We start from the raw sequence: 17,429 nt of genomic DNA on the forward strand, positions 1-17,429 counted from the left end.
CAGGCCCCGTGGCTGGCCAGAGGCCCGGGACCCCCGCGCTCCCGACTAGCTGTTCCCGCGGCCCCCTTTGCGCTGCGACTGCGGCGCTGCTTCCCCTCCCCTCCCTTAGTATTTATCAAGCTGGTGAAATGCTGGGAAGGCTGGGCCCTTGGGTGGGTGAGTGCCTTGTATTCATTTAGGGGGAAAAAGAATAGCCAGGGAAGACCTGCTTCTCCCCAGCCAGGTGGGGTCTGGCAGTTCCTCTGTCCCTGCCTCCCTTCCACTCATTCCTTGAAAGGACAACTGGCCCAGACCAAAGGAAAGCGTCCTTCAGGGCCCTGATCTGCTCTCTGCAGGGCCCCTGGGCCGAGGTGGACCCCAGGCTGGTCCCCTCTGGTTCAGCAGGGCGCTCTGAGCTGGGGGTCCAAGCTGCGGAGCCACTGTTCCCCTAGCTGTGCCCTGGCTGGTGGTAACAGAGGCGATGCTGCTGGACGCCCAGGCCTTGATGTCATCGCCGCCCCAATTCCTGTCACCCTCCTGTGTATCCTGCAGGTGCAGGGGTGCTTATTTCAACTTGGAGGCCCACAGAGTTCAGAGCTCAAAGTTCTGGGGGGAGGGGGCAGCTAGGGAGCAGGTGCCCAGCTTGGCGGCAGGCCCATCTCGAGGGGCCTGGGGTGGCTGAGGTCCCGGGGTGTGTCTGTCATGAAGCAGTTGGGTGGCTCCCCTTCCCCCCAGTTTCTATGGCAGCATCCTCCCGTGCCGTAGCCTCTGGGGTACAGCTGGCTCTCTGGGTTTCCAGGGGGCCTGCAGATGTGTCCTGAGCTCTGGGGCACTGCCTGACTGTGACTTTGCTCTCTGAAAAGGCTCCATCTGCCAGGCAGGGTCCTACAGTGGTCCCAGCATCCTTGGGTTCATTCTAGTGAGGCCGGCCAAGTCACTCAGGGAGAGCCAGAGCTCTGCAGAGTTCCTGACTCCATTCCCCATTTGTTCTGCAAAACTAAAACCGGATTTCCTAAACGGGAGCCCCTGGTCACCCTGCCCTTCTTTGTTACATCCTGTGGGTGGTCATCACAGCTCTGCCTGGCTCCGGCCTCAGCCAGGGATGCTGCCAAGGGCAGCTCGGTGCCCCAGGGCAGCCCATGCTAGGGTTTGCAGACCCAAAGCCGCCCCGGGGAATTGTCTCCTGAGGGTTCACCAGCCAGGGCAGCTGTCGGCACCCTCTCTCTCGGCTGGGGCAGGGACTGGGATAAGGCTGAGGTTTACACACTGGGTGGTTCAGGAAATGAACTATGTACCCAAGCCCAGAAATCCTCCAGCAGACAACAGCAAGGGGCAGTCTGAGAGGTGAGACCCAAAAGGCCAGCTGTGGGTGCGGGGTGCGTGAGGGGGTGTTGCTTAGAGAACCCACCCCTGCAAGGGGCTCAGGCTCAGCTTAGCCCAGACCTCAACATCCTGGGCTAGCAAGGCCTCCAGCAAGGTACCCCATGGAGTGTCACCTCTGTGGGCTCACCTGATACTGAGGTTATGGACAGGCATCCCTCCTACCGCATCCCCAGTGTACTGGGCTCAGCCCCCCAGGCCTTGGCTAGCTCTGGGCCTCCTGACGTGTGTCCAGGTGGGAAACAGCAGCCTCTGGCTCTGGTGTCCCCAGCCTGCCTTTGGCAGCTCTTCTCTGCAGAGCCCCTGGTACCCCAAGGGGAACCACCAACACTCACCGACCCCCATGGCCAAGGCTGGCAGCTCTTTGAGTCCCTGCCTCTCCTTGACCACCAGGTCCTGCCTGCTCCCTTGAAGCCCACTGGGGTCCCTGACACTCTACCCTCTGCCACAGTCGTGATCCTGGGCTTGCCACAGAGGCCGTACAGGCCAGAGGTGGAATTAAAATCAGCCAAGAAGCTGGAGTTGAGGGTATTTGACGGCTTCCAGGAGAAGATTTGGCTGGTTAGCCCCAAAAGGCAGAAGCAAGTCCCCAAATTCGAAAGAAGCCCAGGCCTGAGCTGCCTCCCCATCCTCTTTCTCGAGAGGCTTGGGGCTTGGCGATGGCCTCTGGGACCCCTTTTTGCTTCCAGGAGCCCATGGAAACAGCCCTGGAGGGGCACAGCGGGTGCTTGGACCTTGCTGCCTGGGGTCCTTCGCCAGAGCCTCTTAGCTGCCCTGGGCTTGCTTGGCCACTCAGACAGCCCAGCAGGCGTGCCAGCCACAGGCCCACACTCACATATGTTTCAGTCTGTCCCAGGGAGAGACCGAGATTGAGGGTGGGGCCAGCCAGTGTCCAGACACAAATGGCTGACAGCATAGGCACTCAGCCTGGCGGTGGAGACCCAGTCGGCCTTCCTTCGCTCACATTGGCACCCCTTCCTGCCCCTTTCTGGGTGCTTACTCTTCTTTCACACCTTGTGCACAGAGTCCCCAAGCATCCCTCTCCCTTGGTGCCTGGCAAGACGACCCAAGCACTGTTCTTACCGTCCAACGACAGCCAGTCGTGCTGGGAGGAAGGGAGCGTGGGCAGAGCCCGGGCTTTGTACTCAAACACCACCGAGTTGGAGATGATCTGGTTGTTGAAGGCAACTTGTAGGGTCACAAGACCAGTGTCATGGGCTGAAAGCAAGAGAAAAAGACCAGGTCAAGGGATGGGTGGGTACCTACAGCCTGGTGAACCACACAGGGCCTGGAATGTCCCCTCCCCACTACCCTTCATTGGTTAATGTCCAGCTCTCCTTAATGGTAGCCTATGCCTGCTCATTCGAGGCCCAAACAGAATGCTGCTTCTAGGAACCTTCTTGGTTCGCCCAGACTCAGCCAGTTGTCCTGTGATCACTCCCAGGTATGTAACTGCCCCTTTGCTTTGTCCTCCGAGTGAGGGCAGGGGCTGGGTGCTCAGTACAGACTGGCTGAACAAGTGAATGAGTGAATGGCCCCCATCCCTGCCTCATGGCTGGCTGACTTCCCCTCTTGTCCCATCCTTTCTGGGTGGGGCTCGGGTACAAAATTTGCTTTGGACTTATTTGCGCTTATTTTGTTTCACCTATTCCTACAAGCTTGTCCTGACTTGATGAACAGCCAGCCATCCCTTGTATTTTTAGAAGTTCTTCTGCTTCCCCGATGAAGGAGCTTCAGATGTGCCTCTGTTACCCTGGCCCCAGCTCAGCCCCAGTGGGTGCTGAGCTGGGGATGCTGATGTGAAGGTTGCACCTCCCTCCAGTGGCCCGACAGTAAGCTCTGGAAGACAGGGCCCTGGCAGGTCTCGTTAACTGCTGTGGCCCCAACACAGGGCTCAACAAATAACTCTATTTGTGGAATAAACGAGGTATGTTCTCACTGTGAGTAAGACAAAGCCAGCCTGCGGTGGAGACCAGCTTCAGCTCTTGGGTTGAGATTGCCTCTCCCCGGCTCATGTTGGCATCTTGGGGGCTGGCCTGTGGCCCATAGAGGTGGCCCGTGGGCAATGGTGGGTGTGCACACTGCCCTGCCAGGCCTCGTCCCTGGCAGATGTCTGGGTTCTGTGCCTTCTGCCCTGCTTTTCTGGAATACCAGATACCGATACCCAGGGCCTCCCCAGTACAGACTTCCAGGGAGGACATGCGTGGGGATCACGTTACTGTGTGGGCCCTTGGTTTTCAGAAGCTTATAGAGTCGAGGAAGCCGTCCAAGCCAGCCGCTCCCTAGGACAAGCAGAGCTCCATCTTTCCTCTGAGGACTCTGATGCAGATCCCAGTCCCGATGGGAAAACCAGCTCATTGACCGGTGGCCGCTGTCCATCCTGGGTGGATGTGTTAAGGCAGCAGCCATCTTGCCATTGTCCCCAGGGAAGGCCTTCGGGAGTCACTGTCCAAGGGGACCCATGGGTTTTTCCTCTGTGTTTTCCACCCTGGCTGGGAACCTCAGCTCCAGGCCACAACCTGAACCAAAGGACTCCACAGTGGAGGTCACATAGGACCTCCGAGGTGCCTGGGCAGGGAGCCCCAGCCAAGTCCAGAACCTGCTATGACTCTGTTGGCGTCCCTGGGCGGGTCTCCAAGCTTGTGGTCGCATGCCTGCCCTGGAGATTGGCCTGGCTTGCCAACAGGAAGGCAGGTGGCCAGCACCTACACCCATCGGAGCCCGCTCAGGGCTGCTCCTCTTAGCAGCCTCCTTGGGCCAGCCTTGGAGAACTCACGGCTTCTCTGGGACAATGTGTCCCAGCTTGGGGCGGTGGGGGATGGCCTCTTCAGCTGCTGCTGCTCTTCCACCATCTTCTGGCAAGTGCACAACCTGCAGCAACGCTGGAATGGTGGCAGACTCCAAGGCATTTCTTCCTTCCCAGAGAGACAGAGCAGAGGGGACCTACTGTGGTCTCTGGGGTCCCAGCCCAGCAGCCCTGCTCCTGCAGTTCCATCACCCAGGAAGCTTCCTGGACTCGCTCTTCCCTTCCCCGCTCATGCAGTCCATCAGCAAGTCCTGGGTCCATCCATTGCTGTCCATCTCCACTGCAGATGCTGTAGTCCATGCCGCCATCATTTGTTGCCTAGACCCCTTCATTAGCCTCCTGTCGAAGGCAACATCAGCGCACCTGAGACCCGCTCCTGCTGGGAGGGTGTCGGGAGGCCCATAATCCAGCACCGGGGGCCACAGCCCAGCACCCCTACAGGAAACCAGGGGGAGTGTGGTGCCCAAGGGAGCCCTTCTCCTTACATCTGGAAAGATCAGCCCTCTGCCTTCTTCCTATGTTCTCCCTGCTTCTGTTCTTCCTCCCTACAACCCAGAATCATCTTTCCCACACACCCAGAATCATCTTTAAAGACATCATTTAGATCAAGCCACTCCCTGCTTAAAGCTAACAGCCTCCCATTGCAAGTAAAATCAAACCAAACTCCTTCCTATGATGCAGAAAGATGGACACGATTTATTTTAGTTCCTGCTATCATCTCCAGTCTTACTGTATTCAGCTCCCCGTACCCCACTCACTATCCTGCAGCCAGTGCCTTTCTCAGGCTTTAGATGCTCCACGTTGCCAAACCTCTTTCTGCCCCAGGGCCTTTGCACTTCCCCTACCCTCTACCTGGCCTGGATGCTTCTCCCACTTCCCATGACTGGCTCCATCCCATCATCCAGGTCCCAGTCTGCGAGAGGCCTCTGCTCATCCATGTTCCAGAAGGAACCTGCTTCTTCCCAGGTGACGTTATTACCATATTCTACTGCTGGGATACAGTTTTCACCAGTTATCTTGGTTATTTCTTTTTCTCCTTGTTTGTTTTCTGTCTCCCTGCAGTAGAACATTAGCTCATGAGAGCTGGGACTGGCTCTGTCTTAATCTTCATGCCTAGTGCCAAGGTCAGTGCCCAGGATGTTATGGCAGCTCAGTAACTATTTGTTGAATGAATTGGTTTGAAACCCAATTCTACACCTCATTTGTTGTTTTTGTTTGTTTGTTTGCTTTTTGTTTTTTTGAGACAGAGTCTTACTCTGTCTTCCAGGCTGGAGTGCAGTGGCGTGATCTTGGCTCACTGCAACCTCCACCTCCCAGGTTCAGGTGATTCTCCTGCCTCAGCCTCCCTACTAGCTTACAGGTGCCTGCCACCACGCCCGGCTAATTTTTGTATTTTTAGTAGAGACAGGGTTTCACCATGTCGGTCAGGCTGGTCTCGAACTCCTGACTTCAAGTGATCGGCCCGCCTCGGCCTCCCAACATGCTAGGATTACAGGCGTGAGCCACTGTGCCTGGCTCTCATTTTGAATTTCATCTTTTGTGTTCTGGTGACCTCTTAGGAATGCAGAGTAGGGCTCTCTGGCCAGTAGAGTCTTCTTGGTGGATTCCCCTATCTTCTCCCGAGCCTGAGTCGCCTCTTTTCCCCAGCACCTCCTCTCACTCACTGCTCACTGCCCTCAGCTCACTGCCCTAACTTGCTGGGCTCCCTCCTGCCCCTGAAGCACCCTGGAGTCTTGCAGAAGATACACTCAGTGCCTGCGTGTCTCCTGCCGCCTGTGACGGTGTGGGAGCTGCCAGGGCAGGACCCTGCTCATCTGTTTTGCTTGGGCAGGTGTGTTGGGAGACGGGTGGGCATTGGCCGTCTGTGTTGCCAGTGCCCCCTCCTCGCGTGTCGTTCCTGGCTTGTGCTCATAAGCCTCTGAGCCTCTCTTTTTGGTGAGGCCAATTTGATTCTGACTTCCAAGTGTTCATCCTTCGAGCTCAGCCTCAGATTCCTCTGGGGAGACCCAGAGATGAGGTCCCCAAGCAGCCAGCGTCATCTCCGGAGCAGTGATTCATTTGCGCGCTGCACTCCTCCCTGGACCGAGAGCCCCTTGCGATCAGGGGCCGGGTGAGAAGCTGGGTCTTATTGTTTGCTCCATTCCAGGCCCCTACTCTGTGCAGAGCAAGCAGGGGCTACTCAAAAGTTATTTGGCAAATGAAGAAATGAATGAATGAATGAATACATCCAGTGCTGTTTTACAGAGCAATGTGTTCCAATTTGGGCCTCAAAGCAGAGATGTCCAAAGGAGGCCCCCTTTGTGGAGTTAGCTGAAGACAGCTGGCTCTAGCAGCGGAGTCCCAGCTCTCAGTGTGCCTTGAGCCTTGTGGCTCCTGGTCCCTTGGTCCAAGACACATTATGGCTAATATAATGAGCCTGAATGGCTAGGAGGGTGAGTGGCCTGGGCAGAGACTCTACCTGCCATCTCTGGGGACCCAGAAATGCCCCAGGACCAGGAGAACTGCCTGTTGAGACCCAAACTGCCCTGGTACCCTCTGCGAACTCCCCCTTGGGAAAGGAAGAGCGAAGGCCTCCTTAATGGGAACCCTTCAGGAATGGAGCACTGGGCCAGGTGCTTCACACACCTCCCCTCACTCACTGCTCTCGCCCTGCTGGCAGGCAGTTTTCAGAGCTGTAGAAACTGAGGCCCAGAGAGGTCAGGCACTGAGCTCAAGCAACAGGGATGATTTCTGGCTGATCCGGGATGGACCCGAGTGTGGCTGACTCCAGCCCCGGGGCCACACAAAGGCCAGCCCTTCTTTTTCTGTGGAGGGGTCAGATAACTGAGAGCAGGCCTGAGCAGCCCTGCCCTGGTCCTTAGCCAGGTGAGAACCAGGTACAGGAAGTGGCATCTATTTATAGGCCAGGCAAGTCGCATTCTGGCCTCAGATGATGAGTGCACTGTTTAATTCCACAGTGCCCTCCCCGCCACTCCTGCGGGGCCGGGGTCCCATCAGCTGCACACAGCCCTGAGCTGTGATAGGCAGACCCGGCCTGGCTGCCACCCTGGCTGGCTGTGCTCCAGGCCGAGCAGGGCAGCTGGGTGGGCCTTCTGGAGCCAGGCAGGTGGGGGCTGGGAGGGGGGGGGCTGGGAGGGGAGGGCTGGGCCAGCAGGGGGTGGGTGGGCAACTTGGGCTGCAGCACTGGCTCCTGGGAACTTTTTGGGGAAGATGGTGCTGGGTTCAAGCAGAGGCGGAGTGTGCAGCCAGCTGTGGAGCAGGGGTTTTCTGCTCTGGTGGCTGCAAGAAGAGCCTGAGAGAGATGGGGCACAGTGGCTCACCCCTGTAATCCCAGCACTTTGGGAGGCCAAGGTGGGCAGATCACTTGCGTCAGGAGTTCGAGACCAGCCTGGCCAACATGGTGAAACTCCACCTCTACTAAAAGTACAAAAATTAGCTGGGTGTGGTGGCACAAGCCTATAGTCCCAGCTACCAGGGAGGCTGAGGCAAGAGAATCACTTGAACCCAGGAAACAGAGGTTGCAAGTGAGCCAAGATTGCATCACTGCACTCCAGCCTGGCAAAAGAGTGAGACTCCATCTCAAAACAAAAAAAAAACAACAAAAAGAAGAGCCTGAGAGAGAAGGAGAAAAGGAGAAATGCGTGGTGGGACTCAGCTGCCCCAGCCTGGGGGCATGGTTCAAGGGTGGGGTGGTGGTGGCAGACAGCTGGGGCAGCCAAGGCTCAGGCTGGACCACCTTGGGTGGAACCTAGAAACACCCTGGGGCCTGCCTAGCACTGGCCAGCTCTGTACTCCCACCCCGTACCTTTCCTCCTCACCCCCAGTCTTCCACACTGAGCATCTTCTCTCTTTTCTAGGCTCCCTGACGTTAGAGGACAGGGGTGGGTCTCCCTGCCGTTCCGCACCCCTGCGTCCTTACCCCCCTCCTGTTTATGGTCAGGGCTCACTGGACAGGCCATCCTGAGGGCTGGTGGTGATGAGATGGGGCAGCCAAGGGGGTCCTGCCAGCAACAGCCCAGGAGCAGAAGACATGAGCTCTAGAAACAGGCTTCAGATGCCTGGAGACTCATTCATTCCGTCACAATCTCCATCCCCCTCTGTGACATGTCTGGCACTCTGCCAGCCTCGGGGATACTATGGTGATCAAGAAGATAGTCCCTGACCCCATGGGACAGGCGAGTGGGGAAGCAATGATGGCCAGAGATCAATGACAAGTTGACCAGACAGGGACACCGTGCTAAGCAGATAATGCTGGAGCCTGGGGAAGGGCTTCAGAGGCACAGGGACAGCACAGAGGCTGTCCCAAGGGTTTCTTGGGGGAGTTTTGAGCCCCTGAAATTGGAAGCAAATTATGTGCACGTACGTTTTCTGGGCACAGGGTAGATGGCTCTGTTTTACATTCTCAAAGGCATTTGTGCTGATTATTGTTAGATTGTCCTCCCATCACCACCCCATCTCCCTCAGCCCCTGCCAGGCTTTCTCCAGCCTTCTGTCCCCTGCCCCGGGCCCCCAGGAGGATGGAGCCTGTGTGTGGGCTGCATTGCCTGGGCTCTCCTGGCTTCTGGTTGGCTTGGGCCATGGGAGGCACGGACAGGTGCAGAGAGGCCGCCTTGCTGCAGAGGTGGTCTCTGGCCCCAGCTCTTACCAGCTCTAGTCACCATTTGGGCTGAGGGTGGTGGCCGCTTCCCACTGTGGCCAGTCCTGGATACGTCGCCTGGGCCTGGTTTATTCCTGCCCTAAATCGTGCTGTCATCACATTCGCTTCAAAATCCCAGTCAAGCGTGCCTGTGTCCCTGTCCTATATTAGGTCCCTGAGCCAAAGGAGGTGACGTTCTAATAGACTATCGGGGATCCGCTTCTTCACAGCCGAGGAAACTGAGGCCTAGAGTAAGGACATGACCTGCTCAAGGTCACCCCAAGGCTGACTCCGAGTCCAGTGCTCCTCAGGCCGTCACACTCTCCTTGGGGGCCTGGGGGGCGGCTTTCTCACCTGGGCAGTAGCAGCGCAGCACCCCAGGCTGAATCAGAGATGCAGGCACTGAGATCTGGTCAAACAGGCAGCTGTAGTTATTGCTGGCTTCTTGCCACGGGCCTGTGATGAGGACCTTCACTCCTCCCTGCAGGGAACGGAGAGGGGAACAGAGTTGGAGTGTGAGCCACTGAGGGAGGCAGCATGGGGAAGCCCCCCTGAGGCTGCACTGCTCAGATAGGGGTCTGTACCCCTCGCCCCATGCAGATTCCCAGGCCCTCACTCCAGGGATTGCCGTGAGCCCCGACTTCTGAGAACCACAGCTCCGGGACTACAGCAAGAGGAGAGCCCAAGGTGCTCCTTCCCCGGCCCCTCAGGAAGCCCCAGGACCGACAGCTCCAACCCCTGACCTTCTCTCTTTTGTGTAACTCGCAGATCCAGGCAGGAGGGAGTGCAGAGTTTTGCAAACCCTTTCAGCCTACGATGCCCCTGAGAACTGGCCTGGAAGGAAGCCGAGGGCAGGGAGGGGACTTGCTCTGTCATTCACTTGTGGACAGACTGAGAGAACTCCAAGTTTTGAAAACAGGCCTGAGCATCTCAGTGTCAGCCCAGGGACCAGAAGTTCTTGTGGGGAGTTGAGGAGAGATCCAGGATCCCCAGGCTGTGGGGATGGCAAGGTGAGGGGCTGGAGCAGGACGGGCTGAAGAGCCCAATGAAGAAACAGAGGAGCTAAAGGAGCTAAGTGAAGGAGACGCTCAGAGACTGCCCTGGGAGCTGAGTTTGGGGCTCAGAGCTTGGGGCTGGGAGTGGAACGGGGCTGAGCATCTGCCCCCTCCCCCAACCCTGTGCTATCAAAGGTCCTTGAGTCTGTGTCACTGCCTACACAGCTAGCCTGGGGTCCCACAAGCAAGCAGTGACCATGCAGCCTGGCTGGGAGCAGCCTCGAATGACCTTCCTCAGCTCCAGGGGGGAGGACCCCACCCCCAGGAACCTCCCAGGGCGCCCAGGGACAGGAGAGCATCGGAAGGGCTGGGGTACTCCCTGACTCCCCGTTCCGAACAGCCTGGGGCTGCTGCAGAAAGTGGAGGAGGAGGGTGGCCTCATGTCCGGGGCCCGGGCAGTCCTGCTTCATGGCCATTGTCCTGCTTAGTGATGAGAGAGGGAGGTGCGAGGTGGACGGCACCTTAGAGGTCCCCTACTTACGGATGAGGAAGGTAGGGGTGCCGGCCTCCCGGACTCTCCTGGCTAACCTTGGGTGGACCCACCCCAGAGGCGCCATCCACCCCACCCCCAAACCAGTAAACACCTTTCCCTGCAGCGGGGCGGAGAGCTGCTAGGTCAGGGCGGAGAGCACCACCTAGTGTCCAGGCTGGAGAAGGCCGCCAGGCAGGCTGGAGCCTGGGAGGTGGGGGTGAGGAGCTGCTGTGAGCCCACCTTCCCCACTGCTCCAGGCCAGAGAAGTGATTCCCTACCCCCCCAACTCCGTGCCAACCAGATGCTCCCTCCTGGTCAGTCACTCATTCTTGCTTGGCCTCTCCTGGGCCCTGGCCCACCCCTGCCCTGGAGGGAGCCCCGGCCTCTACAAGGAGCCTGCCCTAGGCGCCCCACAATGTTCCTGGAACCCAGGCCTGGCCCAGGGCATCTGCAGCAGGAGTGAGTGTTTCCAGGGATGAAGTGGAAGTAGCTCCTCCCATTGCCCAGCCAGGAAAAGAGACTTCTTCCACGGAAGGGGCTCTCCCAGGCTGGAAAGCATATTCCAACCCTGCTCTTGCATGAGCCTGGCTCTGTCCTGGGAGGTCACTTTACTGCTACGGCAGCAGAGAGAGCTCAGGACCAAGAAACAAAAGCAGGAGGTCTGCTCCTGTGCCTCAGTAGCTGTGTGTCCTCAGGCAAGTGGCCCAGCCTCTCTGGGTGGCATCTCCTCTCTAGGGGCCTTTCTGACCACAGAATCCCTTGTTCTGATGCCCAGGGATATTTGCAGCTCCGTGGAAGTGGCGGGGCATTGGGGGGAGTGGGTGCCTGGCTGAGAAGAGTGCCGGCGGACAGGTGGAGCCTGACTTTGGGATGTCTGGAAGCACCAGAAGGCCAGCTCAGGGCACCATCCCCCAGGATCCTGGGAAGTGGAAGAGCAGTGACTTCAAAAGGCCACAGACAGTTACCATGTGAGAAAAAGGGAAAAAATAATAACCGCAATCAACAGCTGCTAGCGTGAGGCTGGGGCTGCTGCTGGGAACAAAGAACTGCAGAAATTACTGGAGAACATCAGGACCTTCTCCATGGAAACCGCCGCAGGACAGCTCAGCATCCATCCATTCAAGGGATGGTTCCCATGGCAACAGCCCGCCTGGCTGCGCTGAACTGGTGGTGACGCGCGTGCCTGAGGCTGTAATTGCAGGCTCTTCTGCCTGCTGCAGCAGGAGTGTCAGTGGTGGGAGATGACGCAGGAGGGTTTGGGGGGTGGGGAGGGGGCACGAAATGCCATCTGAGGTCTCTGAGTCCTGAGATAAAGGGCCCATGTCTGATGCAGCCAGGGCAGATGCTGGAGCACAGGGGGACGCCTCTGGGGTGTGTGTTTGTGTGTGTGTGTGTGTGTGTGTGTGTGTTGGTGACCAGCTGCAGCTGGAGGTGAAGGGGTGGACAGAGATAGGAGAAATGGGAGCAGCCTGTGGGAGGGAGGGCCACTCAGAGAAGAGACAGCAGGATGGCCCTGGCCATCGCATTCCTGCTAGGTGGATGCATTGAGGTTTAGAGCTGGGTGGGGGTGCTGAGTAACCGTTTAGCCAAACCCCATTTTGCAGACTGGGAAGCAGGGCCCAGGCCGACGAGCCTGCCTGTAGAGCCCTCCCTGAGCTTGGCAGAACCCGGCCAGATTGGACTCCTGATGCAGTCAGTGCACAGACAGGCTGGCAGGGAGGGGACAGGACGAGGGCCAGACAAAGGGAGAGAAGTGTCAGGAGAGAAGGTGCTGTCTCCTGCAGAACCCAGGATGGGGGGCACCCCTGCTGTGGTGTGGAGACAGTGGCCTGGGTAGGAGAGGACAGCAAGGAGGAAGGGGCCCTTCACAACCTCTGAGGCCTCACTGTGTGGCCAGGTGGGGCCCCAAAGGGCCTAGCTGGGTGGCGTATGCGCATTTTCCAAATCAAGCTGAATTTCAGCAGCTTTTGGTTGTGGGTAACTGGAAGCATTGAGGGCTTCTGGGAAAGCAAGGCTGGCCGCTCCCTCTGCTGGGCTGCCAGGCTGCCAGGCTGCCATTGCGTTCCTGTTCCTGGGCCGCCCTCGCGTGGCCAGCTGCTGAACTGCAGGCCCAGAAAGGACAGAAGGAGTCAGGCCTGCTAATGTCCCACTCGCCAGGACACCCAGGAGGCTGGGGTGTGGGTCTGCACCCAGCCCAGGGCCTGTCTGACAGGCCAGGACCTCGGGAAAAGAGGGGACCCTCCTCCCACCTCCTGGCTTCTGCAAGACATTAAGGGCTCCAGGGCGCCTCTAAGTGTCCTGAGGACCAAATCTCCCAGGTCCTAGGGCTGGGAGTGCCTCAAGGCCACCCCCTCTCAGCCATTTACACGTAAGGAAACCGAGCCCCAGAGAGTCAGGTCTCAAGGAGCTAGGACCAGAAGACAGCTCTGACCGTCCCCCCACACCCTGATCCTGGCCTCCCTCCCTGTCCCTTTGTATCGCTTTCTTAAGCCCAGGGTCAGGGGGCACGGGGAAGATGCCCATCTGGCCTTCATGGGGTGGGGTGGGGGGTGTGGTGGGCACTCCGAAGGTGCCACTGAGCTCAGAGTCACTGATAAGAGTAGGAGGTCAGGGCCGGGTGTGGTGGCTCATGCCCGAAATCCCAGCACTTTGGGAGGCTGAGGTGGGCGGATCACTGGAGGCCAGGAGGTCGAGACCAGCCTGGGAAACATGGTGAAACCCCGTCTCTACTAAAAATACAAAAATTAGCTGGATGCAGCAGGGTGTGCCTGTAACCCCAGCTACTCGGCAGGCTGAGGCAGGAGAATCGCTTGAACCTGGGAGGCGGAGGTTTCAGTGAGCCGAGATGGCGCCATTGCACTCCAGCCTGGGCAAAAAAAGTGAAATTCCTTCTCAAAAACAAAACAAAACAAAACAAAACAACAACAGCAGGGGGGTCAGAAACACGGTCACACCAACCTATACCAAGAGGAAGCCCAGTCTGATCCTTCCGGGCTCTTCCTATCGGGGGTGGGAGAGCTGGGGTTGTCTGTACACAGATTTTCTTAGCTTTGCCAGCGGGGAAGAAGGGTGAGGAAGTATGAGCCCCCTTCTTTGGTGTTCTCCAGCCGAGTGGGCCGTGGGCAGCCACCTCCCAGGCAGTGTCCAATCAGGGCCCGTGGTGCATGTGCTGGTCCCTGAGCACCCAGATGGGCTGGGTAGAGGTCAGGATGCACGTGCCTGTCTGCACTAGGTTATTTAGGGAAAGTCTGGGCCACTCTGTCCCCTTCCTGTGCTATTCTGCTCTACAGAAAAAGCAGAGATTCCTCTACTGCTTGTGTCCCTCAGGCAAGATGCTTTGGTCTTTGGAGTAGTGGTTCTCAAAGTCAGATCCCCCGGAGCTGAGGCGGCCTGGGGGTTGGGGGAGGGTGCAAGTTGGAATCCTGCGTCCTATAACCTGTTGAATTTTGCAGAAGGCCAGGTTTACTTAAGAAGCATCTTCAGGATGACTCTTCAGAAGCTGTGCCCTGTTCAGTTTTGAGAGAGATTTTTGGTTTTTGTTTTTGTTTGGCTTAGAGAAGTAGGGTGAAGGCAGTGGATGTAGACGATCTATGATGGTGACTTTTTCTTTTTTTTTTTTTAAGACAGTTTCATTCTTGTCGCCCAGGCTGGAGTGCAGTGGCGTGATCTCGGCTCACTGCAACCTCCACCTCCCGGGTTCAAGCGATTCTCCTGCCTCAGCCTCCCGAGTAGCTGGGATTACAGGCACGTGCCACTACGCCCAGTTAATTTTTTGTATTTTTAGTAGAGATGGGGTTTCACCATGTTGGCCAGGCTAGTCTCGAACTCCTGACCTCAGGTGATCCACCCACCTTGGCCTCCCAAAGTGCTGGGATTATGGGCATGAGCCACTGAGCCCGGCCGATGGTGACTTTTGAATTTTTTTAAGCAACCCTGGGACCCCTTTTCAAAAAAAAGCAAAGCAAAACATAGATGGACTCAACACATAAATCGAGAAATGGCAGATGACTCTGGCTGGAGCTGGGGGAGCATTTTGCTTCCAAGGATACCCTGACTTTTTCTCTTTTTTTTGAGACAGGGTTTCACTGTGTCATCTGGACTGGAGTGCAGTGGTACAACCACAGCTCACTGCAGCCTCAACCTCTTGGGCTCAAGTGCTCCTCCGGACTCAGCCTCCAGAATAGCTGGGACCATAGGCAGGCCCCACCACACCTGGCTTATTTTTTTAATATTTTGTTGAAACCAGGTCTCACTATGTTGCCCAGGTTGGTTTGGAACTCCTTGGCTCAGATGATCCTCCTGCCTCGGCCTCCCAAAGTTCTGGGATTACAGGTTTGAGCCATGGCACCCGGCCAAGGACCCCCTGACTTTAAAGCTACTTGCCCCAGTGAAGTTTGAGAACCACTGCGTGAAAGACGGAGGTGTTCAAGCGCCGTGGGGACACAAGGAGGGGAAAGCATCATCTTTGTGGTCCAGAGCTTCCTCTGAAGGGCAGCCACAGGCATCCCTTAGCTGCAGGGTGGCACAGGGGCTGGCGAGGTGGGTGGGAGGGGAGGTGACAGGTGGTGGCAGCGGCAGCAGCTTACCTCTGGGTAAGACCACTCTGGGGAGTAGTCGGTCACCATGAACACCCGTCCGCTCTGCTGCAGCATGCCCAGGGTGCCCTGGGCCGAGGCGGCTGAGACCACCTCGGCGACGTGCATGTAGGCCATGGTGCTGGCCCCGCCCTCTGAGCTGCTCAGCTGCAGGCTACCCTGCTGGGGGCTACAGCAGGGGAGGCACATCTCTGCCTGGGTGAAGGGGGCCCGCGCCCCGTCCTCTGACTGTGAGAGCGCCGTGCTGTCCCCCGACACCAGCTGGTGCCCATAGATGGTGCTGCTGCCCCCCTCCACGGAGATGAAGTCGTTGATCAGGTCGGAGAACTGGTTGCTGAAGGAGATGTCAAAGTGGTCCAGGCTGAGCTCCATGTTGGAGGCGTTGCCGAGGCTGGGCTGGGCCACGGGGTAGAGTCCCTGCACCACGTTGCCCGGGAGGATGGGGACGCCGCCGGCGCTTCGGATTACCCCGTTGGTCTCCGGCTGCAGGTAGTGCTCAGAGCTGCAGGCCTGCAGCTCCGCAGACTTGAGCAGGACCTCGCTCCCTTCCGCCGCCTGCGAGGTCTCCATGGTGACCTCCCCTTCTGCTGTCATGGCCTGGAAGTTGGCCTGGAACTGCATGAGGTGGAGGGAGGAAGTGGACTCGATCCGCGTCTCCACGTGACCGCTGCAGGAGCTGGTTTGGGACGAGGCCTCCGTTTTCACCGTGGGCATCACGAAGGTGCCCCCAGAGTCACTCAGGCTGCTGTGGGTGTTCTGCTCGATGGGGAGGGGTTTGCTGGCGTCCTGCAGGAAGAAGCTCGGGGAGGGGGTCTGGTGGATGTGGGGGCTGTGGCCCGTCTGGCTGAAGCTGGACGTGTAGTCCTTGTTGGAGTCGATGGCGCTGAAGTCCATCTGCTCCAGGGTGGTGCTGGGACTCAGGCCGCCGCCCGACGGCAGGAGGCTGGAGCCGGCGGTCAGGGTGAGGGAGCTGGCTGCCACAGACGCCGCGGAGGAGGAGTACGCTTCTTTGGCCATCTGCTGCTCGAAGGAGGTGTCCTCGGTCTTGATCTCCTTGGTGAGGACGGTGGTAAAGCTGAAGCTCCGCTCCCCGGGCGGCGAGTGCCGGATGTTGGAGGTGACCATCTCGGCTTTCAGGCCTCCACCCCCGTACGTCTGGCCCTGCTTTGGGTTATTAAGGAAACAGTCGGGGTCAAAGTTCATGGTGGTTTCTGGAATCTTCCGACCACCGTCGAGGGTGGTGGAGAGGACCAGCTCTTCGGACACGTTGGTGGGCAGCATGGACAGGCTCTCCGAGCTGCCCGTGGTGGGAAAGGCGAACTTGTGGCCGTCGGAGCTCACGGCCAGGACGAGGCCCTGAGAGGCGTCAGGTGAGAGGAGGTGGTGGTTGGGGCCAGCGGTGGGGGACATGGTGTACACGGCCTCATTGGTGACCTCTGACATGAACACCGTGGCGCTCTGGGACAAGCTCCCCATCACAGAGGCCACCGCCATACCGGACACACCTGTGACCACTGGGCTGTCCACCATGTCCGGGTCGCTGTTGAGCCCGCTGCTGATGGACACAGGGGAGCTCTGGGTGGTGTCGGGGACTTCCACCTGGTTGGTGGAGGAGACCTCAGTGCTGCTCTGGTGCAGGAGCACGGGCTTGGCCACTTTGCCGTTCCTCTTCTCGCGGCTGGAGCCCTTGCTGTGGCTGTGCTCGTGCTTGCCCTCCGACACATCATTGTGCTGCACCTCCGAGTGGCTCCCGTACCCCCCTGTCCGTGGCTCCACCTTGGGCGAGATGATGCGGTGTTTGGCGCTGTTACACTTGTGATGCACGCTGCCACCAGCTCCTGCAGAGATCGGAACACAACACGCGCACGCACAGGCAGGCACACACGTGCACACACACATGCACACACAAAAGAGAGTCAGAGCTAGGACCGTGGTGGACCTGCCCCACAGCAGCTGGGGCCCCTGGCAAAGTCCAGGCCTGGTACCCCAGGCAGGCCACAGACCCTCAGCCCTTGGACACGTACCCCAAGCCCGGGGGCCGTCCCACGCCCCTCCGACCCTCCTCCAAAGATCAGAGGGGCTTTGGCCTTGATGCTCTTTTCGAATAGGAAGCATGTGGGAAGTTGGGAAGGAGAAGGTGGAGAGAATGTCAACACCCAGGAAAGTCCCCTCCGCCATCAGAGACAGACACCACTCATCTGGAAGGGCTTTTGCTGGCAAGAGGGGATCAGCCTGGCGAGAGTGGCTACGTTCGTATCCTGCCCCACCTCCCCTCCCCAACTTCCCACAGCTGCTCAGGCCGTGCCCCAGTAAGGAGCCACCCCTGGGGCCTGGCAACCAGAGGTCAATGGGGAGGTGATGGAAATGCAGTCTCGGGACCAGCTCTCAAGCCCCAGGACCAAAGAGGGTTCTCGACCCTGCTCCAGAGGCAGAAAGGTACCTAAGCCCAGGCCTACCTTCAGCTCTCTGGGGTACAAAAATCCTTCTAGGTCCTAAGTAGGGACAG

The 17,429-nt window shown here is 58.3% G+C and overlaps 1 protein-coding gene across 14 annotated transcripts in view; it reads right to left on the bottom strand.

Annotated features, from left to right (window-relative positions):
* CAMTA1 (calmodulin binding transcription activator 1) overlaps positions 1 to 17,429 on the bottom strand; it is a 986,830-nt gene that overhangs the window by 91,061 nt on the left and 878,340 nt on the right. For 13 of the 14 annotated variants that reach the window (XM_031010110.3, XM_031010103.3, XM_031010096.3 and 10 more), the window contains 3 exons: positions 14,915 to 16,761; positions 9,156 to 9,282; positions 2,443 to 2,577 (listed from right to left, as the gene is read on the bottom strand). In XM_031010110.3, coding sequence (XP_030865970.3) covers positions 2,443 to 2,577; positions 9,156 to 9,282; positions 14,915 to 16,761 — 2,109 coding nt within the window. Of the gene's footprint in view, positions 1 to 2,442; positions 2,578 to 8,084; positions 8,182 to 9,155; positions 9,283 to 14,914; positions 16,762 to 17,429 lie in introns of those variants that run through there. The other variant, XM_031010113.3, reaches the window with a different exon arrangement.

The sequence above is a fragment of the Gorilla gorilla genome, chromosome 1 (genome assembly GCF_029281585.2).
Source record: "Gorilla gorilla gorilla isolate KB3781 chromosome 1, NHGRI_mGorGor1-v2.1_pri, whole genome shotgun sequence".
Classification (NCBI taxonomy): Eukaryota; Metazoa; Chordata; class Mammalia; order Primates; family Hominidae; genus Gorilla; species Gorilla gorilla.